At 33.8% G+C, this 25,948-nt stretch overlaps 1 protein-coding gene across 2 annotated transcripts in view; it reads right to left on the reverse strand.

The window, feature by feature from the left end:
* The window catches only part of LOC115875206 (homeobox protein aristaless-like), a 239,255-nt gene that overhangs the window by 63,045 nt on the left and 150,262 nt on the right, over positions 1–25,948 (reverse strand). For both annotated transcript variants that reach the window (XM_030890610.1, XM_030890619.1), the window contains exons 2-3: positions 9,619–9,853; positions 3,849–3,894 (exon numbers count right to left, since the gene is read on the reverse strand). In XM_030890610.1, coding sequence (XP_030746470.1) covers positions 3,849–3,894; positions 9,619–9,853 — 281 coding nt within the window. The remainder of the gene's footprint in view (positions 1–3,848; positions 3,895–9,618; positions 9,854–25,948) is intronic.

Raw genomic sequence — 25,948 nt, forward strand, 5'->3', positions numbered from 1 at the left:
GGTGCCATGTAATTGCTAATTTTACAAGATACAGAGTGTCCCAAGTAAAAAATATCAAAGTTGTATTTTTGAAATGAAAATAAAAAAAAAAATTACATTTTTAGTTTCTAATGATTAAAATAAAAGTAAATTTGATTTAAAGATTTACAATAAAGTACAAAAAGCAAAAATTAATATTATTTTCAATTTTGTGAAATTGCAGTAAAATTTTAAGGCTTCATTGCTCCAAGGGTAATTTCAAAGTTTCTAATATCTAATTATTATATACACTTATTTACTGACTTCAGTTATTGTAGTTGGGTAACAATAAAATAAAAAAAAAAAAAAAAAAATATTTCTGTTTTCTATAGAACGATTTCAGATATTTCCATTTTAGTTAAATTAAAAATGTTTGCTTGTATTAAAAGGGTGTTATGTCTATAAAACATAAGAAACAGAAATTACACGGTAGCAAATATCAATTTTAAAACCAATTAAATAAAATTCTAATATAAAACATAATACTAAATATTATAAAAAAAAAAAAAAAAAAAAAAAAAAAAAAAAAAAAAATAATTTGTTATAATAAAATATGTGTAGATACAATAGGATTTGTTATATAATATTAAAAAATGTTTTTTTTTTTTTTTTTTTTATATTAATATATACTTTTAAAATCAATGTACTAGACATTATAATATCCACCTATGTTAATATTATTTTCTATCTGACATCATCTAATAGTTGGCTATAAATGATTTCGCCATGATCGAAAAACGGTTGTCCAAGTTTGGTGACCATTTACATCCCCATTCATACCTAGGCTGGCCTTTTGGTTCTGGTGCCGATATTCGTGGTAATGGAAGAGTACGTATAAAAATAAATATTCTGCAAAATAAGTTAAAAATTGGAATAAAGCATAGAAGGCGTATTTTCCAGCGCATGGAATCTGGCGTGAGATTAAGTGATAAATAATAAATACCTCATATATTTGCTCTCCGACTTAATTAGGTTGCCATAACGATTCACTCCTATACATGTCGAACACCGATCGAAGGTTTCGCTTGCCAGCAGGGTAGAATTCTTAATTCACTCCGTGATCTATTGCGTAAGAGGAGGTAGACATATTTGAAAAATACACACACAAATAAAATTAGCTAACGGTTAGTACACTCCATACCAAATGTTTCTGTATATAGACCTGGGTTAAACTAAAATTTGGTGTGGATCACATGATTACATGGTATAGGGTGGTCTGCATTGTATTCCGGAAACATCAGCTGCATATTCTCCAGATAAAATAAGTAAAAATCTGAAAAAGTTCATATAAATGTAAGGCCTAAAATGCTTAGTTTTTTTTTTTTTTTTTTTTTTTTTTTTTTTTTTTTTTCCAAATAATTTCTAAAATAACGTCAATATTCTTTATATTTCCCTTTGATGTCATTATTATTCCCATTTCAGTTGCCACCTACATGGTTTAACTGTTTCTAGAAGAGTAACAACTTTTCGTCTGTACCTGTATAAACTACCAATGTGAAAAATATACATTTTGCTAATTTCCTTTTATGTAAAATGTCCCAAGATTCTAGTGGTATTTCCTCTGTTTTCTATAGAACGATTTCTAGATATTTCCATTTTAGTTAAAAATTTAAAAAAAAAATGTTTGTTTGTATTAAAAGGGTAAAAACGCAAAAACATAAGAAACAGAAATTACACGGTAGCAAATATCAATTTTAAACCAATTAAATAAACCTAATATAAAAACATAGCCCGTGGTTGTTATATTAAAAGCCACAACAGTGACAAAAGTTTCTTTATTTAATTTGTTATAATAAATTTTTTTTTTTTTTTTTTTTTTTTTTTTATATAATATTAAAACTGTTTTTTTTTTTTTTTTTTATATTAATATATACTTTTAAAATCAATTAAAATTAGACATTATAATATCCACTTTTACGTTAATATTATTTCTTTCATTTGACATCATCTAATAGTTAATATACTGCATGATTGTATATGATCGAAAAAAAAAAAAAAACTAAGTCTAGTTATTTGAAATACACCGATGATTATCTGGCCCATTCTAGGGCTGGCATTTTTGGTCTTGGGTGCCGATATTCGTGTGTACGAAGAGTACGATAAACACACTTAGCAAAATAAGATGTACCGAATAAAGACAGAAGGCAAGTATTTTCCGAAGCGCATGGAATCTAGCGTGAGATTAAGTGGATATATATGTAATAAATACTTCATATTTTTGCTCTCTCCGACTTACTAGATTGCCATAGCGATTCACTCCTCTACATGTAAACACCGATAGAAGGTTTCGCTTGCCAGCAGGGTAGAATTCGTTAATTCGCTCCGTGATCTATTGCGTAAGAGGAGGTAGACATATTTGAAAAAATACATTATTAATAATTGGGGGTATATTAGTTAACGGGTTAGCACACTCATACCAAAATGTTTCTGGTATATAGGCCCTAAGTTAAATCACTAAAATTTGGTGTGGATCACATGATTACATGATATAGGGTGGTCTGCATTGTATTCCGGAAACATCGGCAGCATATTCTCCAGATAAAAATAAGTAAAAAGTCCTGAAAAAAGTTCATATAAATGTATGTCCTAAAATGCTTAGTTTCGGAGATAAGGATGTAGAAGTTTCATTTTTATTTCGATTTTTACAAATAATTTTTAAAATAACGTCAATATTTTATATTTTGATGTCAATATTATTCCTATTTGAAGGGGCGCCACCTACATGTGGTTTAACTGTTTTGAAGAGTAATAACTTTTCGTCTGTACCTGTATAAAACTACTCAGTGAAAAAAATATACATTTCCATAATTTTTTATGTAAAAAATGTCTCTGCTAAAAATCGCTACGAGCAACCGATCTAAAGATATTTAGAACGGAAATAGTCAATACAAGTCATTATTGACAAAAAATAAACATGTTGAGTAGATAGTTATTTGACTGAAATGATAAATTTGGAAACAATTTTTTTTAAAATTAATCATCATTAATCAATCATAAAACAGTTTCTTTTGAACTTTTGCCACAAAAACATTACACATTTATGATTTCAGTCTAGTAACTATTTAGTCAACATGTGTAATTTATGTCAATGATGACAGGTATTGATAAATTCTATTCCAAATATCTCGAGAACGAGATATCCAAATATATGTAGCGATTTTTACCAGGAGACCCTTTCTATGTAAACAATCGTCGTAAATGTATATTTTTTTACTCAATAGTTTTAAGCAGGTAAAGTACGAACCAACTAAGAACATGTCACGACCTTGATAGAAAACGATCGCCTTCTCTCTTGGGTTCTAATCATGGACGCGCCAGTGCAAGAGAGACAAACGATGTCTAAGTGATGACGCTCGTTGCATGTTCTTAGTTGGTTCGTACTCTACGGATGAAAAGTTATTATTTTTTAAACCAGTTAAAAAACATGTAGGTGCTGGCGCTCTCTACAAGTTGGAGTCATATTCACATCAAAATGAAATTTCTCATGTCAAAAAACTCCCAGACACCAATTTTCATCAGAAATTATTTGGAAAAAATGGAAATAAAAATGAAAATTCTACACCCTGTATCTCCGAAACTAAGCATTTTAGGACATACACTTATACGCCCTTCTTTACTTATTTTTATCTGCAGAGTATGCTGCACAATTTTTGTTCAGTTAAAAAAAAGATCATATAATTATCAATGGGTGCGGATAAAATATCAAATTATATTTCTGTGGTGTTTCGAATGGCAAAATAAACAGCTACGAACCCCGAGGCCGCCGTGTAATTTCCCCAAAATAATTCTAAATTAAATTATGTATCGTCGACTAGCATCTAATGGCCTACCTGTATTCGGGCTTCGGTTAATCCAATCTTTATGGCCAGTTCTTCTCTGTAACAAAAAGCACATTAGTCCCTGTATTTAGCTTCTTTTTGGTTGTTTTAGTTTTTGTTGTTTCGGGGGGTCGCCGCACCTGTTTTTCTAAACGCTGCTTATACGATTATAATTGCTGGTTGTCGTTGTGTTGTTTCCGAGGTTTTGCTACTGGAACTAGCGAGCTACTATTTTACTATTATTTAACCCATAATTTTAGCACTTTTTTCTATACGATTCGAGAAATATAACAATGCCCACGTTTATTTCGAGTGTCTCAAGCATCAAGCTCCACTTAAAAAAGGCTTCATCCCGATCCGAATCCGCAACAGTTTATTTCAAATTTGATAAGGGAAATTTGATCTATATTATATTTCGATTCCAAACCAGCTTTACTGCAGTCAATCTCAGAAAAAGTGGGATTGGCTGGAAAGTTCAAGCGCTTTAAAAGCCAATCAAGCTTTATCAACAAGTCCTGAAACCAATATGAACTTATGGTATTCAACTTTGGGGTTGTACCAAAAAGAAACCGACATATTATTCAAACAAGGTACTACGAGGTATTGTTTACACAGCGTGGTACCCCGTATGATAGAATAAAAACGGCGTCAGCGATGGTTATGAATATATGTAAAATTATATGGGAAATGTTATCGATCGTCATTTCATAGCCATCGCTGACGCCCCTTTTTTATTTGATCATACCGGTACATTCAATGACAATCTACATAAGGACTTAGAAGTGGATGATGTCGACAACGTCATCAGAAGATATGCTTTAAGACACGAAGAGAAACTCCATCAGCAAATCAACATCGAGGACCCATCAACAACAGCTCCTAGATAGCGATGGCTTAGTTAGAAGACTGTAAAGAATAAAACCATTTGAACTAGAGTAGTGAAAAGTTTTACTACAGCCCAATGCAAATGAAGTCAAAAACAAATAGTTTATAGCTAGATTGCTTTGGGAGCAAATTGTCTAAGGGGCAAATTCCCAAAGGGTGATTTAAAAAAATGTCAATCGTATATGTTTAAATCCGTATTTGACGCCAGCTTAGCTATTCAAGCGTGATGGGACAATGTGTTTGAAGCAGTGTATAATATGCAAGACCAAAACCAAGATTCCGCTGGTCTTGGTATTATAGTCTACTAGGTCTTGGTCTTGCAGGGACTATCTTAGTCGTTGTTTTAGTTTGCTGCAAGACTCTTGCAAATCTTGCATTTTTTCAAATAGATTTTACTATACGAATTTTCTACATAATTTTTTTAGTATTTTTAGTAGTTTAATGCAAATAAAACTTTAAATAAAGAAATTGTTAGAATATTGTCACACAAAAATTCTTATTTTTCAATATATCGTATTGAATCAATTTAGCAAAAACTAAAGTAATCTACAAACTGGTAGACAGAATAGACATTCTAATAAATAACACAACACTGGAAACAGTAGAAGAATATATATAGTTAGGGCAACTAAGGCAACTAATACACAGCTCGAGATCTCCACAATCTCCACTACCAGAGATCAACAGAAGAATTAAGTTAGCATGAAGTATTTATGGAAAAAACTTAAATCATATTCAAATCTAGAATACCACTTTTTCTAAAGAAGAAAACATTCGACCAATGTGTCATTTACCAGTCGTTGACCTATGCATGCGAAACCTGGACACTTAAAACATACATTATAAGGAAACTGCAGGTCGCACAACGCTCAATGGAACGAAATATGCTAGGAATAATCTAGAGAGACCGTAAAAGAATAGAGTGGATACGGCAAAAGACCCAGGTATAGATGTCATCCACAGAATTAAATCCCTCAAGTGGTAATGGCCAGGATACCTGACGGACGGACAACAGATGGACCACAAAAATTACAGCACGGTACCTACGAGGAATCAAGAGACCTAGAGGAAGCCCAAACCTGGAGATGGGATGATGATATTAGGAAATTAGCAGGGATAACTTGGGCCCGCATAGCCAACAATAGACCACAATGGACAATGGACCCAACTACAAAGAGGGCATCTAAATATGCGAGGGAGGCTACACCATAATTGGAAATGGTTGAATAGACTGAAAGTGACGATGATGATGATGATTAATTGAATCGCTATTTCTTTCTTTGAAATTTTTTGCAATAGTCGGGAGGACACTATTGTTAATATAAATTAAACCAATAATTTTGAACAAATAAGTAATTTCTTATATCACATTAACGCGAAAAAAATTTAAGATCGCAAGAATTTTGCATGTTTGGTCTTGCAGATCAAATGCTTCTCTTGGTGTTGTTTTTTACGCAAGACCAAAGGTGCAACACCATGATCGGTCTCGCTCATCACTAGTTAAAGTGTATATAAAGTTTCAAAAATGCCCTGAGTTTAATTAATGGCGTTGTAATTTTCCAGGTCTCTGCCCATACAGCAATACTGACTTGGCATTTGAATTGAAAGTTTTAAGTTTGGTAAGTTGAAAGTACTGTCTAGATCTCTAAATATTGTTGAGCATTCCAAATGTTATTCTGGCCTTGTTTGTTCTGTTTATGATATCTTGCTCTACTGTGCTTCCGTTGGTTGACATTATTTTACTCAAGTAAGTAAAATTATCTACCTCCTCTATAGGTGTTGTTTCAATGATAAAGGGAGCGACAACGATTACAAACGGTGTACAAACTCTCATCGATTTAGTTTTTTTAATGTTGATCTTAAGACCTGCAATTCTAGCTTCATTTAAGTCAAGTAGTTTTGAGGCCATATCCGCATGACTATAAGAAATGAGACAGATGCCAGCTCAGATCTTCTAACATGCTAAAAGGATGCCACCATATTCCATGATGATTCTTGGAAATAGTTCTCTTTAGAATATCATCTAAGAGGATATTAAAAATAAATGGCGACAGGACGCAACCCTGCCTCATCCCATTACGAATGTTGATGGATTCACTCCGTTGATCCTTATGCAAGACTGCACTTGAGGCCTCACAACAGAGCGCCTTGAATGACCAAATACTATCAGAAATGAGGATTTATAGAGCTTAACCATCCAGAGGCCGGTGTATAAGGAGATCAAACTGAGGAAATGGAGGTGGATTGATCACATATTAAGACGAAGCGGCAACAACATCGCTGAGTAGAACTCATAAGGCAGTAGAACAACTGGTTTGCTTTGGTTTGGTTTGGTTTGGCCCTGTGCTCCACATAGGAGGAAAAAATGAAATGAATGAGTGAATGATAAAGGAGCCGCTTCACGTATAATTATTTCCGAATCACACTACCTAGTGTTCACACCAGGACTGTGATTAAATCTACATGTTCACGTTTGTGAATGATATTCCTTTAATAATATCATTAAAACTAGCCAAAGTTTAATATTACCTAGTAAAGACGTTCATCCGAGCGCCCTGGAAAATGTTTTCTCCAATTCTTCAATATCTGGTCTTGCGGAACTTTTACAGATGAAACGCTTCTCTTGGTGTTACTTGTTATGCAAGACCAAGGTTGCAACACCATGACCAGTCTCGCTCATCACTGTTTAAAAGAGTTTCAAAAATGCCCTCGCTTTGAGTCAAGAATAGTTCTGTTGTGTTAGACGTAGCAGGCTTAAAGACATTTCGTAATTTATTAAATCAGAAAATAAAGACAGTTCCAATTCGATATAAGTTTTTTAATTTGACTTTTTTTAATGTATAATATTTCCACTGATTCGCCTTTATTAATGCGATTATAAGTCATCGGTATGGTTATCTGAAACGAAAGAGAGACCCGAAAGTTGAAAAAACGAAGAGGAGGAGATATTGATAAACTTTTAAGCGAACGTGAGATACCATTTATGTTTTATGGGTCCTAATTGACTCGGATGGCTTTGCCTGGGCCGAAAGCAGCGTCGCCACATCGTCCGGACAAATTGCAGACAAGCCGGAATGTCTGTCTTTCGACATCCGATTGCTTTATCTCGGCTTGCGGAACCTGAGACACGATATACTCATTTGACTTATTTAGATATCACGTGATTTGTGGGGGCTTGTGTTTTTGGGGGTTTCTTTTCTGTTTTCTTTTCGTCATTATAGTTTTGCAATTATTGTCAATCTTGATTGTATTCCATTTCTTATCTTAGTTATTAATTCTTACACTGCCTAGTTTACCGTTCAGGCAGTGAGTTAATTATTTTTCGATTTTAATTGTGAAAAGGCGTTTTTAAAGTTTCTTTGAGTTGTAGAGTGTATAAAGTATAAATACTTTCATTTTGTGTTGTGGATTGTGACTAAGTGCCTACGATATTGTTTATTAATTATTGTAAAGCAAAGTATGAAAGCACTCTAAAAAAAGAATGTCGCAATAACATAAAACGTGTTCTGTCGTTTCTTCTTCAGATTGATAAAATCTGCACGTGGCTTCGTCCGTCAATCCCATTAACTTTAGATTTAACAGTACACCCTCTCTTTTTTTTATCGGGTCTGTCGTGTTTTTGACGGATGTTCTATTGGTATTCTTCTCTTTCTCCACCATTATAGAGATGTGTTGGCCACCCTTGTTTTGTGATCATTTTTTTTAATGCTGTTGCAACGCTGGGCAGAAGGGTTCCGGGAAAGATAATTCTACACTTTAGTTCTGGGCCTGTAAAGGTCGTCAAGTTGGGTCTTGTAAGTTGCTAGAGATCTTACATGCTTCTCGATTAACATTATGAGCAGAGGTACTCCAGTTAGCCTTATTGCATGGGATGCAAAACTGTTGAGCGACAGTTATGCGTCCATTAAAGCCTAAACTTATTTTAGGTGGCTCTAGCTAGTTGTCGAAGATGGTTAATCAATAGTTCCGAATAATAAGTACTTGAGTGAGATGGAAGATATGGATTGACATGTTGGATAAGAAGGTCAGTGGTTATGGGGCGGTGTACCCTCGGGTGAGTTTTAGTATTTAATTACCAATTTTATCCATATCAATAAATGTTTGCCAATGATCAACTAAATGGATATTTGAGGTAAATTTGCAAAATTAAAAATGCATTATCCGAGTATTTTTTCATCAATTTATTTTTTTTTAATATTGATATTAAGACCTGCTTCATTTAAGTCAAGTAGGTTTGATGCCATATCCGTATGACTATGAGAAAAGAGACATATGTCATGTGCATAGCCCAGATTTTCTAACATGCTAAAGGGAGTCCACCATATTCCACTATGATTCTTGGAAATTGTTCTTTTTTAGAATATAATTTAAGGAGACATTAAAAGAAATAGCAACAGGGCGGAACCCTGTCTCACCCTATTCCGAATGTTGATGGATTCACTCCATTGAGCATTATGCAAGACATATGCACATTGAGCTTCACCATAGACCTTTACGAATGGTCAAAGACTATCAGAAATGAGGATTTATGGAGATTAACCATCCAGAGGCAGGTATATAATGAGATCAAACTGAAGAAATGGAGGTGGATTTGTCACACATCAAGGCGCGATTCTCAATATAACGTGATATCAATCTTACATCTTAAATGGAATTGGGCAGGACATGTGGCTGGGATAACAGATGGACGGTGGAAAAGAGACTTGTGGAATGGAGACCAAGGCACGAAGCCTATAGAAACAGAGGACAGCCTCCTACTCGATGGATAGATGATATTAAGAGAGTGACTGGAAAGTAGATTCAAGTGAGTTAAGGGGAGGCTTTTGTTCAGGAGTGGACGGGATACGCTAAATGATGATGATGATTATCATTAAAACTAACCAAAGCTTAATATTACCTAGTAAAGACGTCCGGATAGTGCGTCCTGGAGAAAGCTTTCTCCAATTCTTCCAACTGGTAACTGGTAAACGTGGTCCTGTACCTCCTCTGTTTCCTTTTTGGTGCGAACTCGTCGGGTTCAGGGTCACTTCCGTCACTCTGATCGGGACCTGGGGGCCTGGGTTCGATACCAGCCGCTGGCGTTACTTCCTCTGATACTCCCATGTTTGTCGGGTGCTCAGACGAATGAGATTCTGAAACAATAGAAGAAATAAGATTAGATTCAGAAAGGCCAGGTAAAAATTTATGAATAAACTTAGACTTGACTTGGATAAAACAGTCTATACTATACAAGCAGCGTACAAATGAGACGTGGGCAGCATAATTATAAGTACAGGGTGTCCCATTTTGGTTGAAATCATAGGGTATCTCCATTACCATTATTAGTAAAGATAGGAGGATGCGGTTTGCACAAATCTGTCCCACTTTTTTGTCAAACGAAAGATTGCTGTAAACAAAATTTTCATAGCCCTCTTCGTTTCTGAGCTACAGGGTCTATTCGAAAATTTTGCAATTTGGGATAGCCCCAGTATCTTCATTATTGTGGATGATATCGGGAAGGTGAAAACTGATTTTTGTAGAACTTTTTACGTAGAATATAGTGACGGAGTCTGTTTTTCAACGAAAAAAATATTTTTGAAAATATGAACTAAAGTTTTGTTTTTTTCAAATGGAACACCCTGTATATTTATAAATTATATGATTTGTCTTGCTATAAGCTTTTCAAAAATATATATATCACTCTATATTTATTTTTAATATTTACTGCAATATTTAAAATATATAATTTTTTATTAGTAGGCCGTGATAAATAACAAAAAAAATTAAAATAGTATTTACTAAAATAGATATACACATATTAAAATATTATTTGGGGTTGATATATTTTACTTTTGAACTATTACCACTGAATCTCTGAATATATATTTCTTTTTTTATAACGAAATTTATTATAACTGGAGTTTGCAAATATCTAAAAACTTGCATTATTAAAGCATTTTTCAGGTGTTTAATATCTAAAAGCTTGTCTGATAGCATTTTGTAAGTCTTCGACATTATTGTAGTTGTCACGATATATTTCATATTTCAAAAATATCCAAAATCAGAAATCGAGAACAGACCGAAGAGGTTCCAATTCGTTGGCTTAAGAAATAATAATTTAATCAATTTTCTAATATTTTCAAAGTTGTTTGGGAGGGGCCATTTTGCTGAAAGTATATATTTCACGTAAATTAGGTACAGGAATATCTCTAAAAGTTCCAGTACCTACGATAGCTTCAAAGATTTACAAATAGCAGTAGAGAGTTAAGTTTCCCTAATATATAAAGAATTTATTAGTGGTTCCCAAAATAAAACAAGAGAGATAGCAATATACTTTCAATAATTCTTTAGTTTCTTTTATAATAATATGATATTTTAATAAAAACTTCTATATATTGCAATAAATAGTGAAAATATATATAGAGTGATATATATTTTTGAGAAGCTTATGACAAGCTAGATCATATAATTTATAAATATACAGGGTGTTCCATTTAAGAAAACATAACTTTAGTTCATATCTTTAAAAATATTCTTTTCGTAGAACAACAGACTACGCCACTGAAAAAGTTCTACAATAAACAGTTTTCACCTTCTCGATACCTTTAACAATAACAGAGATACAGGGTGTCGCAAATTGCGAAATTTTCAAAAATATTCTGTAGCTCAGAAACGAGGAGGGCTATGAAAATTTTATTTACGGCATCTTCCATTTGACAAAAGAGTGGGATAGGTTTGTGTAAACCGCACCCTTCTATCTTCACTAATAACGAAGATACAGTATGATTTCAACAAAAATGGGACACCCTGTACAGTTAAATAGTAGCATCCCAGTGTAAATGGCCCAAGTACACTTTGCCCGTATCAACCCGCGTCTAGTTCGCAAGCTATATATTTTTTTTGATTAATACAGAACGTTGCTATAACCTATTTTGTAGCAACACACAGTCAATTTTTATAATAAAAATTAAACGGTATTAAAAAAATCCGGGAGCATATAAGAAGGTTTAATTTAATATCTCCTATCTATATTAATATTTTGCAACAAAACGAGCAGAGAAAAAAAGTTTGAAATTGCTAATGGTAATTACTGAAAAGGCATTAACGGTGCCACGTATCGATCTTGTTAAATCCGAACCGATAGCTATCTCGAGCCCATTTCCTCATTTAATTTAAGGCTTGAATGGTTAAGTTATTACAAATCGGCAAAAAATCTATTAAATTATGATTAAATGAAGTTAATTAACAAGGAGTGTTTTTATATTGCTGCGCGCGTAATTGAACTACTTTCTATAATGTATTGTGATCAGGATTTTTTACGCTATTCGATTTGCGTAATGTATATAATGTCTACGAGTCCCATATATATTATAGGAGATATTTGAGTTTAGAAGCTGCTTCAGCACGATTGATCACACACATACACTAAGAATAAAATATCAGCCGAGCAAAAGAATACGAACTTCCACTTTTTTTTCGATGAGGAGGGAAAAAATCTTCCACCAACTACCACTTCCACCAACTCACACGCAAACAGTGTATGTCGAACATGATCATCTTGACCACAGTAGATTCATGATGCACTATCAAACTATCAACCCTACGATGATCGTATAAATATTTTCTACAACACCCATGGCTAGACAATGCTTGACTCATGAAGTAATTGACTTCTCCATAGGGTCTGTTTAACCATAGTTGTATGTCGGATATTAACCTGTATGTCCATCTGCCATATATTCCGTTATTCCATTTCTCTTGCCACTGATGGAGAAGTTTTGTCCTTGCTAGATTTTTTCCATCCCATGGTATCGATTATATCGTTCCTGTATGAGCAGATCAATAGGCGTCCAGATACCGTTTTGTATGTGCTGTATACCCTAATAGATATAATGCGTTGAATTCTGCGTAGTCTTTGCATTAGCTTGCGATTGTTAGTCATTTTATGCCATGCTGGTGCAGTATACAACAGCTGCGAGTGTATCACACTAGCAAGTACTCTTCTTTTGGATGCTCTAGCACCTCCTATATTTGGCATGAGTAAGGCTAAAGCGTGACAGTTTTCTCGGCCTTGGTGATGGTTTTATTAATATGGTCCGCAAAATTCAATTGGGTATCCAGCCACACTCCTAAGTACTTTAAAGAATTACATTATGTAATTGGGTAAATTATAGTTCCTTGTATATAAAACTGCACCGGGAATGTTTTTCTTTTACTGGTCAGTAATACTGCTTCCGTTTTATGTGGAGCTACGGTTAACAGATTATTCTCCATCCAGTTTACAACTCGTTGGATTGCCAAGTTGACGGTGTTCATCAGTACAGATTCATCTTTTGCACATGATACAATGGCAAGGTTGTCTGCAAAGGCAACTAAAGTTGTTTTATCTGGCATTTCTATCCTCAGTAGTTCATCATAGAGTACGTCCAGAGCATAGGTCCCAAGACTGATCCCTGTAGTACACCGCTATTTACTAACACATATTTTTGTAACCCTTTGGCCTCTATTATGATTCTTCTCTCTGATAGGTAGGATGCTATATAATATCAATTAGACATTGATCTATTTTCCTCTTTTGCAGATTGTTCAATATAACTTGCCAGGGGGCGTTGTTAAATGCATTTTTGACGTGTATGCAGCAGCTTCTTCCGCTATCTGCATTACTTTAAGGATAGCATCCACAGTCTGCCTTCCTTCACGAAAGCCATATACAGGGTGTCTCAGATTTTAATCGGAAAAAGTTCATATCAACTTGTAAGATTTAAAGCTTCCTTTTCGAGATACAGGGTGCCATTAGAATACCAATTATAATATTAATTACCAATTAGAATTTAATTTTTTTCGCAAGAAGTAAGCAAGATAGACAAAAAAATCAGAAGATAAAAAAATTATATTTTTAATTACTAAATCCAAAAATAATATTAAACTTCTAAAAAAGCAGTGGCGTGCCTATTTTTTGCTTTAAAATAATTTAATAGTAATGCCCCACTGCCGCGCCGCCCCTGGCCATTAAACTTAAATCTAATTGCATCAAATTAAGTCCCATAGTAAGTATTATAAACGGGTCAAGTTATATCAAAATCGATTAAATAGTTTTTCAAATATCTTAATTTTTTTTTCTTTTTTAAGTAACTTTAACAACCTGTATCTCGAAAAGGAAGCTTTAAATCTTACAAGTTGATATGAACTTTTTGTTTTATTTTTGCAAGTTCTATCGTCTATTAAATTTTCCCGATTAAAATCTGAGACACCCTGTATATTGTGGATCTGAGAATCCCCCTTTGCGAGCAATTTCCTCTACCAGCTTAGTTCGTATGAGGTGTTCAACACCATTTCGAACTTCCACTAACTATAGCCTTTATAGACTTCGAGAAGGCTTTTGAATAGATATATTCTAAGGCAATAATAGAAACCCTAGTGAAACAAGGTGTTGTCAGGCCTTATATAGAAACTCTCGCCAATATATACAAAGAAGACAAAGCAAGAGTAATGATATATTAAACAACCCCAGAGTTTCCAACTGGCAAAGGAGTACGACAGTGAGACGTGATATCTCCAAAGTTGTTTACAACAACCTTAGAAGAAATCTTCCGAGTCAACTGCCTGGACCAACAAAGGATTAAAAATAGATGAAGAATATCTTAATTATCTTAGATTCGCTGATGACATAGTCCTAATTGCCAATAGTCCTGAAGAACTGCAAGCACAAATTAATGAACTAAATACAGCCAACAATAAAGTGGGTCTTAATAAAAAAAAATGTACATTACTTTAGTTTTTGTTACATTAACTGACAAAAACTAAAGTAATGTACAACAAAATAGTGGAAAGAAAAGACATTCTAATAAATAACACAACACTGGAAATGGTAGAAGAATTTTTGTGACAACTAATACACAGCTCGGAATCTCTACTACCAGAAATCAACAGAAGAATTAAGTTAGCATGGAGTACTTTTGGAAGAGAGTCAATCATATTCAAATCTTGAATGCCACTCTATCTAAAGAAGAAAACATTTGACCAATGTTTACTACCAGTGCATGCGAAACCTTGTCACTTAAAATCGACATCATTATGAAACTGCACAACGCTCAATGGAACGAAATATGCTGAGAATAACCAAGAGAGACCGTAAAAAGGAATTGAATGGATACGACAAAGGACCCAGATAATAGATATCAGCCACAGAGTCAAATAACAGACGGACCACAAAAATTACAGCATGGTACCCACGAGGAATTATGAGACCTAGAAGAAAACCGAACCAAAGATGGGACCATGATATTAGGAAATTAGACTTACAAAAGAAATTAACAATAATATAAATCAAATATTATTATATTTAACTTAGAATAACCTCACTTTCCATTTCCTCTAGTCATTTTCCTTTAATGCATTACATTTTGCCACAAATAAAAGGAAACATAAAGGCCTATAAATCCCGCTATCTTATCCACTGTCAGCTTTTAAGTTTTATTACGTTGTTTTAATTAAACATTAAACAATTTGCCTTTGTGAAAGTGCATTTATTCCCAACTTATATATACGTTGCATGATAGCGAAATAATAAAAAATGTATAGAGAACGATAAAACAAATTTAAATTTATAATCTAATAGCAATTGCTCCTCGCTCTGATTACTGTCGGATGTTTGCACAGCATAATCATAAATCACGATATTTTATTAACTAATAAATAATAATTCTGGTTGAAATGAGCTGGGTAGTAAAATGGGATTTTCATTGAGCCTGTTTTTATTCAATAGTTTGTAATTATATGCCATTGAATTGGTACGAAAGTCAATGTTTTTCGTCTTAGATATAATTGATTTTTGTTAAAATAGTAGTACATTGGGGGTCAATTACTATTGTGGACTATTCAAAATACTATGATGCGAAAATTAATTATCATTATAAAACCAAAACTTATACAAGAATTATAGAGAATTTGACCAAATCCAGATATCATGGCCGTCCTTAGACTGTTGGCCGCCTGGAGCAAGCCCGAAAATATGCGCCCCCCTACATACAATCGTTTTTTATTGAGTGCGATCCGAAGAATCAGGTGTGAACATTTTTTATGAAAGTTGCGGCACAGATGGTAAGAAATATTATCAATCGCTTTCGAAAAAAAAAGAAAATCAATATTGCAAGATTTTCAGAATTAGCATTTAAATTTTGTATTTAAAAGGAGCGTCACATGGTACCTAACAAGAATAAAAAAAAAACATTATAAGGTACATTAGCCAAACTAACACCTAAAACTAGGCAATATAAATTATTATAAATTATCAACAATACAAAATTCGTAATAAATACATAGACATCATCCTGAGAAACAAAATTCCTAACACGGACAAAACTAAAACTCTGAAATAAAATCGTCGATGTTTAGACTGTTCGCTATTTCGTGCTCAATAGATATTAAAGATAATCCGCTTAATCGTTTTGTGTCATACTACTTGATCTCAGGCAATTCTCAATTATTTTGAGTTTAGAAAAACTTCTCTTTCCGAGTTAATAAGATTCTTATGGAGAAGTAAATATTTGGAAAGTTTCCAATCAGATCGTGAATTTTAAATATTTTAGTGTTTGTTTTGGAAAACTGAAGTTTTCGGCATTATCTAGTGGTATTAGAGCAATTAGAGCTAAAATCTCGTCCCGAAGCTCTAGGCCATTAATATCATGTTGTCTCCGTCCGCTAAATAGAGATGAAGATCCATACAATGCTTTGTTATAAGGTTGATATTCCTGAGAACTGTGAAGTCGTATAAAAACGAAAAATAGTCCGAGTGAGCTTTTAACAGGTCAAACCTTTCCTGGAGAGCCTCATTGATTGTATCCAGGACAACAAAGAAAAATTCGATTTTAAACTTTTCCTGTGGATCTAAAGTTGGCTCATCCACTGATTCATACAAAAACTGACTAGTTTTTTTTTTCTGGGACGAGCTCTAATGTCATTAGTATTCCCCTAAAATGGTCTTCAGTCCTTATTTTGACAAAATAGTCGTCGATAGCTTTTAGAGCTTTTTGTGGACTCAACGATGTCGAGTTTCTCATTCTGAAGCAGTTTACGTTGCATTTATATATTTACTAGTTGCATTAAAACGCCATTAAATGGAGAATTTCTAGAGAATCGGATTAGAACAAAGAGCGCCATATCTTGGCCTGCTAGGTCCTGTGATTTAACTTCTTTCGACTTTTTAATGGGGGAAATTAAAAAGACCTTACATATAAGGGAAGAACCTTACATATGAGAGAAGAATTGCAGAAGGCTACTAGGCAAGCTTTTGGACTTATTACACCAGTTCGCCTAATAAATCGCTGTAACTCTGTGCGCAAAAGATGTTTATTATGTATTCAATAAGGATGTGCTCAGTTTGAACATCTTAGATGATTTTTTTAGAAAACTATATTCGTCCCTCAAAAAATACGTTTTTTAGCTTTGTTCTTTGTTTATTGTATCGATTTCAATTGTAATTACTAAAACTAATATAGAATGTTAATTTACCTTTTCAAAAGTCTTTAATTATGCAGATAAATAATAATATAGAATATTAAATTGCGATAAAAAATAATTAGACAACTAGGTCAACACAAAAATCAAAGCACACAAAAAAGGGGTGAAAAACCAAATATTTCTCTCATTCCTAGAAATAAGTACCCATAACTTTATATCGTTCGAAATGGTTAAACGCCAGCATTTTTATTAAGTTCATAGCCAACTATGATTTCCATTTAAAAAATTATATTTTCTATTATTTCTGACAAAAAAAAGAAAAGAAAAAACTCATTACGCCATTGGATTGTTCTTAAAAAAGTGCCTTAAGAACGTCTTTACAGAATTTTATTCCGCAAAATAAAAAGTTATGGGCAATTTTCAAAATGGTAAAAAATACAAAAATACCTCGTATCTCAGTTGGCAGTGAAAATATCAATAGGCGGTTTATGCCATTAAACGTGTCTCAGAAATCGAGCCCAATAAGAATGTGCGACACCAGTAATGACATCTGTGTCGGTTTTGCTCTATCTAGTCAGGAAATAGGTTTTCTCTGTTAAAACAGATCAATTCCGACCACCCTGTACATTACTTTAGTTTTTGCTAAATTCATTTTGATACCTACTTTATTATTGGCTGTATTTAGTTCATTAATCTGTGTTTGTAATTCTTCAGGACTATTGGCAATTAGGACAATGTCATCAGCGAATCTTAGATGGTTAAGATATTCTCCATCTGTTTTTAATCCTTTATTGGTCCAGTCCAGTTGACCGAAGATTACTTCAAATCTTAGTGTAAATAGCTTTGGGAATATCGCGTCACCCTGTCGTACTCCTTTGCCAATTAGGAGCTTTGGGGTTCTTTTGGATATCATTACTTCTGCTTTGGCTTTTTTGTCTATATTGGCGAGGGTTTCTATATAAGGCAGGTTTTACCTTATTCAAATGGGCCTTGTAGCCACGGCGAGAGTATTTTCTTTCAACGCTATGAGAAAAGTTTTTGGTACTCAGAAAGTAAGAATTTCTTGATACGTAGTTACAAATAATATTTATATTATGACAATGCATTGATTGCATGTTTGTTTGTTGTTTAGGGGTCTTTTCTTGTCTGAAAATGTTTAATAAAAAATCTGATATACATTTTGATTAGTTTAAAGAGTTTGTTTTATAGTGGTCCATATTTGGGTGCCTTTATGTTTAATTTGTTTATGAGAAAATTTTATAGTTTAAATTGTGTTGTAATATATGTAATAGAAAACAGTTACTATGTTATGCAACGGTTATACGCAACTGTATGACTGATAATAACTAAGAATATTTTTTTTTGATTTTTAATACCTTTTTATACAAAAACTAAATGGTATATCATTTTTGGTTACTTTCCTCTATATTTTATTATGCCTTCCATGATTTCTCTTAACTTACAAAATTATGCGTATTAATTGTGTTGTTTTGTTTGTTCCAAAACCAAAATAAACCACCCCAATTATGTTGTATTTAATCACTTTAGTTTTCGGTCGTTTAAGTTGTATCTTCCTGACAATAATTACCAAGATAAATATCAGAGTTTTCCTTGTTTTTTTTTCTATTTAATTCGACAGAACAAGAACAAAAATTTTAATTCTTTTAAATCATTAAAAGTTAATTTTACGCTCGGCGTACTACGTGACGGGCAAAATTGTACAGTTTTAGTACAATTAAATCATTAGCTAAATGTGAATTTTCATGGTGGTGCGAACCTCTGATCCGAACCCAATTTTTTTTCGGGTGCTCGTCATTTTCGTAACTGTTTTTTTCGTTAGTGGTACTGCAGAGTAACAAAAAAATTATTTATAAACAAAAATTAGAGAAAAATTCGATTCGATATGTTCTAATTGTATTTTAAGTAAATAACTTAGATTTTGGATTGTGCTAAAGCATAACCTTTATTGGAAGTTTCGAAATGAGCTGAGCGGGGTAGATTAAGTTTGGGGGAGCGAGGGAATTGAACTGGTTTCAAAAGGGGTAGCGATGATAAAACTGTTGATCCGGCAAAATAAAATTACACTAAATCACCACAATACACCAAAACACTTTTACTTTTACACTGGACGCGCGTTTCGCTAACCATGTCAGTTTATGATTATAAACAGTTTATAATCATTTGCTGATGATGCTAACATGGTTAGCGAAACGCGCGTCCAGTGTAAAAGTAAAAGTGTTTTGGTGTATTGTGGTGATTTAGTGCAATTTTATTTTGCTGTGTAACACCGAAGGTTCAAACCCTCAACTGTAATGTTGATCCGGTGAAGCCAACAAGCGACAAAAAGAAACAATATTTCATTCCCATAAAAGCGGGTAAAAGCCGGTTGATGCTGGCTGACTGGCGCACTATAGCCTCGCGCATACTATTGTTACTCTATTTTCCATTGCTAGTCTGCCGCGATAAAGTGGGAAGCCGCTGCACTATGGACGTACCCTTAATCTGGGCTCACACAGAAAGAGCAAAAAAGTTCTACTCAAAAACTTCTTTGTCTATGACAAAAAAGTTTTTTATTATATAAATCTATATAACAGTTGTTTGAAAATGGTACCTTTTTACCACTCTGAGGTTAGTACCTTATTGACTTTTGGGCAGGTGTGCTTTAACTAGTGTGGCATGACTCTCAATATCACGCTTGAAGATTGGGGTGTCGGGTCAGGCATATTTTTTGCAGTGTTTAGTCATAAATTATATTGACTTTAGAACCTGGACTTCGACAATGGACTGAAAAAGAATTATACCACCTTTGTAGATTGTATGGGAGGGGAGAAGTATTTCCCCTTTCCTGAAATATATCTCGTCATACAGTGTCACGGCTTTGACAAAAGCCAGTATCTGAGACGGTTTTACAGAGATTTGTTTTCGAAAACAGAACGGTTCTGGTCTAGTTAGTGGTCTTTTCCTAGCTAGAGCATTTGCCTTTTTATTACCTTCTATCCCTTGGTGGTCTGGCACCCAGAGTAGGAGGACTTTATTTTCTTAGCCTAATTTGTTCAGCTTCCCTAGGCATTCTTTTACTAACTTTGACTTGATTGTTATTTAATTTATCGCTCTTAAGGCTGCTTGTCTATCGGATAAGATGGCTATTTCTTGTTTCCGATAGTTCCTATCTAAGATAAATTGTACCCATCTTTCGATAGCGTAAATTTTTGCCTTAATGATGCTGGAGTATGTCACCTTTGATTTATCTACTTAAATTCTATACTTAGGTTAGAAGTTTTGGTGTTTCCTCAGAAAATTCTGCAAATCTTTAAAAATGCACCTAAAGAATTACTTAAGTCTATAGTTTAATAAAGTAATATAGTTTTCCAACATATTAAGGTCTGGTCACATATGTCAGGTCACGTCTCAGTTCCATCACCGTACTGACTCAGTCAACATCTGTTGCCTGAATTAGACTGTTAGTAGAAAAACCTCAAACGTTCTTTGATATTAATAGACTTAAACATGCAATTAATATTTCATTAGTACGAATTCCGGAAATTAGAAATTAACGAAAATCAATCATCTCGCTTGACCTTCCATTAAGCGTGTGTGTTTCCCGTGGCAACACCGCAACCAAAGCAGTTTCAAATGATTTATTATCAACGAATTATTTTAATAATTTAATTAACTTGTCAGTTGGCGATATTAATTAAATCTAATATATTATGAAAGTTTTTCCTCCAACGTCCAAGTAGGCAAAACTGAATATTATTAACAATTACGTAGACGTCAGTCCTAATAAAATATTGCCCGCAATGCGGAGGTACTAAAGCAAACTGGTATTAATAGTAAAACAAGACAAAATCGCTAATTACGCTAATAGAAACCGTTTCCAGTTGGAGTGTATTCGCGAAAGTATATTCTAACTAACGATTTTTTTGTTGCCATTAAAGGCCCATTCACGTTTCAGTTCCGTTGAGTCAAATAGTTTCAGTTACGATAAAAAAATGATGGAAATAGTACTGGGAATTCTCCCAGTACTATTTAATTCTAAAACACCCTTAAAAGGAAAATTCTACACCTCCAACTCCCATATTGGGACATATTGGAAGACATATTAAGGATGTAGAACTTAGAGAAACATCTTACTGTAGTATTGAGCAATAAAGGATTGGATTCTCTCTTCCATTTTTAGAAAAAGTCCATAAGCTTTAAAAATGGCCATAAATTTTCTTAAGATTTAGAGATATCGATATTTCGTAAAAAAATCTTCCAGGATCGGATCCAGGTGGATACAAATTAAATACAGCAATATACTAGAAGGTTTGCTTTATATTGTCATACATGAAAGACCCTGTCCAAATGTATTGATTTTTTTAAAAGTCAACTTTCCGAAACGTTCTTTGGTATAAGTTATATATATAAAAAATAAGACACTAAAAAAAAGCGCTGTTTAAAAATTTTTAAATGTGAAATGTTGAAAAAGAATCATTTCTTCAAATAAAAAATATTGGTAACCCAAAAATGTTAGCAGCCCATTAAAAAAGATATTAAAAAATGACTAATTAATTTTACCAAGATTTGAATACAACCACTGAATACTTTAAGTTTCAATCACTATAACCTTCTTACTATAAAAAGAAGGAAAAAAATTAGCATAGTAAACCCCAGGAATGTCCTCTTAGCATTCATGTAAAAGAAAATTTCGAAATTTGGTTGTTGATTTATTCGCTAATGTCGAGCATTTCTCAATTTCGTCACACTGTGTGGCGGCTCTATTCGCTCGATGGCTCTATTTAAATAAATGAATATTTTTATTTAAATAAATAAAGCAATCGTACTGGCTGAGGATCGAACCCAGTAGCATCCATCTCTCGCACTGCAGATCGACACACTAATTGCTTGCGCTACGACCAGAAACAAGGAAAGGAATATTTGGGCTGAAAACTAAATTCTCCTACCCCAGCATCTCTCAGGCAAAAACTTACACTATTGAAATATGCATAAAACTTATCTAGATAGGAACCATCGGAAACAAGAAATATCCATCTCTTATCCAATAGTCAAGCATTAAAAGTGATCAACTCAGTAAACATCAATTCAAAATTAGTTAAAGAATGACTAGAGAAGCTGAACAAATTAGGCAAATCAAAATAAAGTTCCCCTACTCTGGGAGCCAGCCCACCAAGGGATAGAAGGCAATGAAAAAGCAAACGATCTAGCCAAGGAAAAGAGCGAACACTCAACACTCAACTGGACCAGAACCGTTCTGCTTCCCAAGTGGAAACTTCAAGCAGAACTCAAGAACCTGGAAGAGTCCAATCTGGAATTGGAATCCTCTAACGGTCTAAGATCCTCGAAGAAGTTTCTCAGGACTTACGACCGAGAAAAATAAAAAAATGTCCTAAATTTAAGTAATAACAATCTTCGGATTGTCACTGGGGTTTTAACAGGACACTGCCTCCTTAATAAAAATAGGAAAACACCAGAACACCGTCTCAGATACTGGCTTTTGTCAAAGCCCTGAGACTGTATGATGAGGTATAACTCAAGAAAGTGGAAACACAATATATCAAATACAGTAAGAAATTAAAATAAGTTTGAAAAAATAAACTATATTTTTAAGAATGTAGATGTAAATATCAGGCGACTATTTTCTCAGTTGATACCTTTTAGGCTGAAAGTTGGTCGCCCGGCTGGGTACCACGAGATGAGGCGTACCACCTGCCCGGTACCATCACGCATCATGTTAAATAACGCCCGGCAAAACGGCCAGATATGGTCGCAGCGGGATCCTTGTTTTTGTGTCAATTTAGGGTGCCGTAAAAATATATAACAGACATAAAATAAAAAGATCAGACTTTAATGTAATTGTTCCACATAGTGGAGGACTCGCTCTCTGTTAGATTTGTTTGGTGAAGTCGTTTCCTGTCGAATAAAGTTAGAGTACGGGTGACAATTATTTGCGATAAATTGTCAGGTGTATTTGTATAATAAGAGAATTACAAGTAAAGGATATTTTCATTAAGTGGATCTAGAAGATTCTATAATCATTTATTTTGATATAGGTTTAGTTAGTTACATCTTCTTTGAATAAAAGGATCAAGAAAGAAGTCATCATCATTTCCAGTAATTTTTGTCAAAGAATGGCTAGGAAGATGAAAAAATTAGGCAAAGAAAAGTCCTCCTCCTTACCTTCTAATAGAAGGTAACGAAAAAGCAAACGATCTAGCTAGAAAAGGAGCGAACCCTCTCCACTAACTGGACCAGAACCGTTCTGCTTCCCAAGTGAAAACCAACTTTAGTTGAGTCTATTTCACTAGTCCGAAAAAGTAGCAAAATATGCGTTTGGCATTTAACGTTTTATGTAAAACTGGTTAGGTATTTTTACACAAATGAAGAAGGAAATTTAAGATAAATGATATATCTATATCCGCATTGAAGCACATTTTTAGACAACTTCTTTATTTTTCAGATTTTGATGGTCAAACATCAATATCAACATTCCTTATGATTGGACTAAATTTTCTCTAAAATAAAGACATAATTTAATATTCCGTTACAGTACGGATTACAGTAATATATAATTTCTACGGTTTTGTAACAAATTGCTTGCTATTTTATTGCAAATACTGCAGCTCTGCAAACCTTAATCAAGCCTTAATCAAAGCACGTGTGTATGGTATTTTGGGTGTGGCTTAACACGACAGGATCGGGCTAAGCCTTAGGCAGATTTCTGAAATATAATATAATTTCCGTCGGCCACACACCCGTTTTACCCGACCCCTGAGAGCGACCCCAACAGTACAACTTAATAGACTCTTAACGCGGAACTCAAGAACCTGGAAGACTCCATCGGCAACCTCGAATGGGAATCTTCCAACGGTCTAAGACACTCGAACAAATTTCTATGGGCATAGTACCGAGAAAAATCAAATATTTTCTTTGATTTAAAGTAAGAACTTCTTTGATTTAAAGTAAGAAGTTCTTGCCGAGTAATCGGGACACTATTTTGAATTTGGTCCCTTTCCATGTTTCACATCCTTACAAGAGAACGGATTTAACATTTACTGTTGAATATTCTCAGCTTAGTATCTGAGTTTACGGAATGCTTGTTGAGCTTTTTTGATGCGGTTTTTTTATATTTTGGCTGGCTCCACCGTCTTTGTTTATTATACTGTCCAGATATGTAAACTCCTCAATGTCCTCAATCTATTGTCCCGAAATGTTGAATGACCTGTTTATCAAAGGTGTCGAGTTCAATCTGATCGACTTCATTTCGATCAACCAAGTCGATCAGATATCTACGTTATAAGTCCCGGTCTCCACAGTATGAGTGAAATGTTGTTCCAGAATTCGAAACAAATACTGCAAATGTACTGTAGAATGGTAGAATGTTTTTAAATAAATCAGTATTTTTTAATCCGCTTGTGTGTATTCTGGATACTATTGTATTTGGGGGGGAAAAATTCTCATTACTGACATACAATTTGAATTTGGTGCAGAATAGTTTGAGATATCCACGCAACACAAAACTGTTCTAATTACTTGTTATTAATAATTTTTAAAGTTACATGTATATTTTTATAGATAGGTTAGTAGCTTCTGAATAAGGGTCTACGTAAAGCATCTAGCTCATTTGCTACCTCATAATTAGAATTATTAGAGTTAAGCAACTCGCATTTTCATTGAAGGTCATATTTATTTCGAACAAATAACACTAGTTTACAAAGTTTAACTTTTTTTATATACCCCGAAATAAATGCACATAAATATGTTAATCTACCTTCCCTAAACCTAAAAGTGTGAAATATTCTATCACGTCACAATTTCTTGCTGCAGTCAAATGTTTTTTTTCGAATGCCTGACGTGGTGAGGACAGTTTAGTGTTATTCGTTTGCTTGAAACGATAAGAATTATCTTGTTTCGGCTTGATTTAAAATGTCGAGTAGATAATGTAAACAAAGTTCTGATCGTTCTTGTTATATTTGTGGAAAATATATATTATCAAAGAAGAGAAGACCCATTGTAGATTCGTTCAAATTTGCATATCCTCATTATTTTGGATTTCCTGTTGCAAACCAAGATAAAAAGTGAGTGCCTCATGTGTTTTGCGAAAGGTGTAGATTCGTCTTACTCCAATGGTCATCAGGAAAAAAAGCATACTATTCCATTTGGTTCACCAATGCTATGGAGAGAACCTAGTAATCATGAAAATGATTGTTACTTTTGTGTTACGAAGACATTGGGATATATTTGTTGGCCCACAAATCCGTGAAATTATGAAAGATTCTCAGTTTGAAAGCCTTTTATCTGTCAATGAAAAATCTGCTTGGAAATCATTCCAAATGGTGAATTGTGAAAGAATAGAGTAGTCCCGGTAGAAAAGTAGTCCCGGTGGAAAGAAGTTTAAGGGTAGTGGGAAAAAAATTCAACAGTCTTGGACATTTAAAGAAGATTGCCCAGTACATGTAAGATTCAAAGCATCGTCTGATGGAAAAGCACTCGAGGTAACATTGGTTCAAATGAAGCACAATCATGTCACTTCGAAGGTAAGTTTACAGATTAGTTGACATATAGTATGCTTTTAGAATTCTTGCTTGAACAGTATTTTATTCATAAAAGATATATTTTGTAGGTTTACATGCACATAACCCTAGCCAAAGAAAACTTTCCAGTAACATGAAGAAAAGCGTCAAGGATTATTTGAATATGAAGGCCAATAGAAAAATGATACAGCAAAAAGTTCAAGAAAGTACTGGTAAAATTGTTACTTCACAAGATTTAACAAATATGAAGATATC

The sequence above is a fragment of the Sitophilus oryzae genome, unplaced genomic scaffold, assembly GCF_002938485.1.
Source record: "Sitophilus oryzae breed Bouriz unplaced genomic scaffold, Soryzae_2.0 scaffold_1046_pilon_pilon, whole genome shotgun sequence".
NCBI lineage: Eukaryota > Metazoa > Arthropoda > Insecta > Coleoptera > Curculionidae > Sitophilus > Sitophilus oryzae.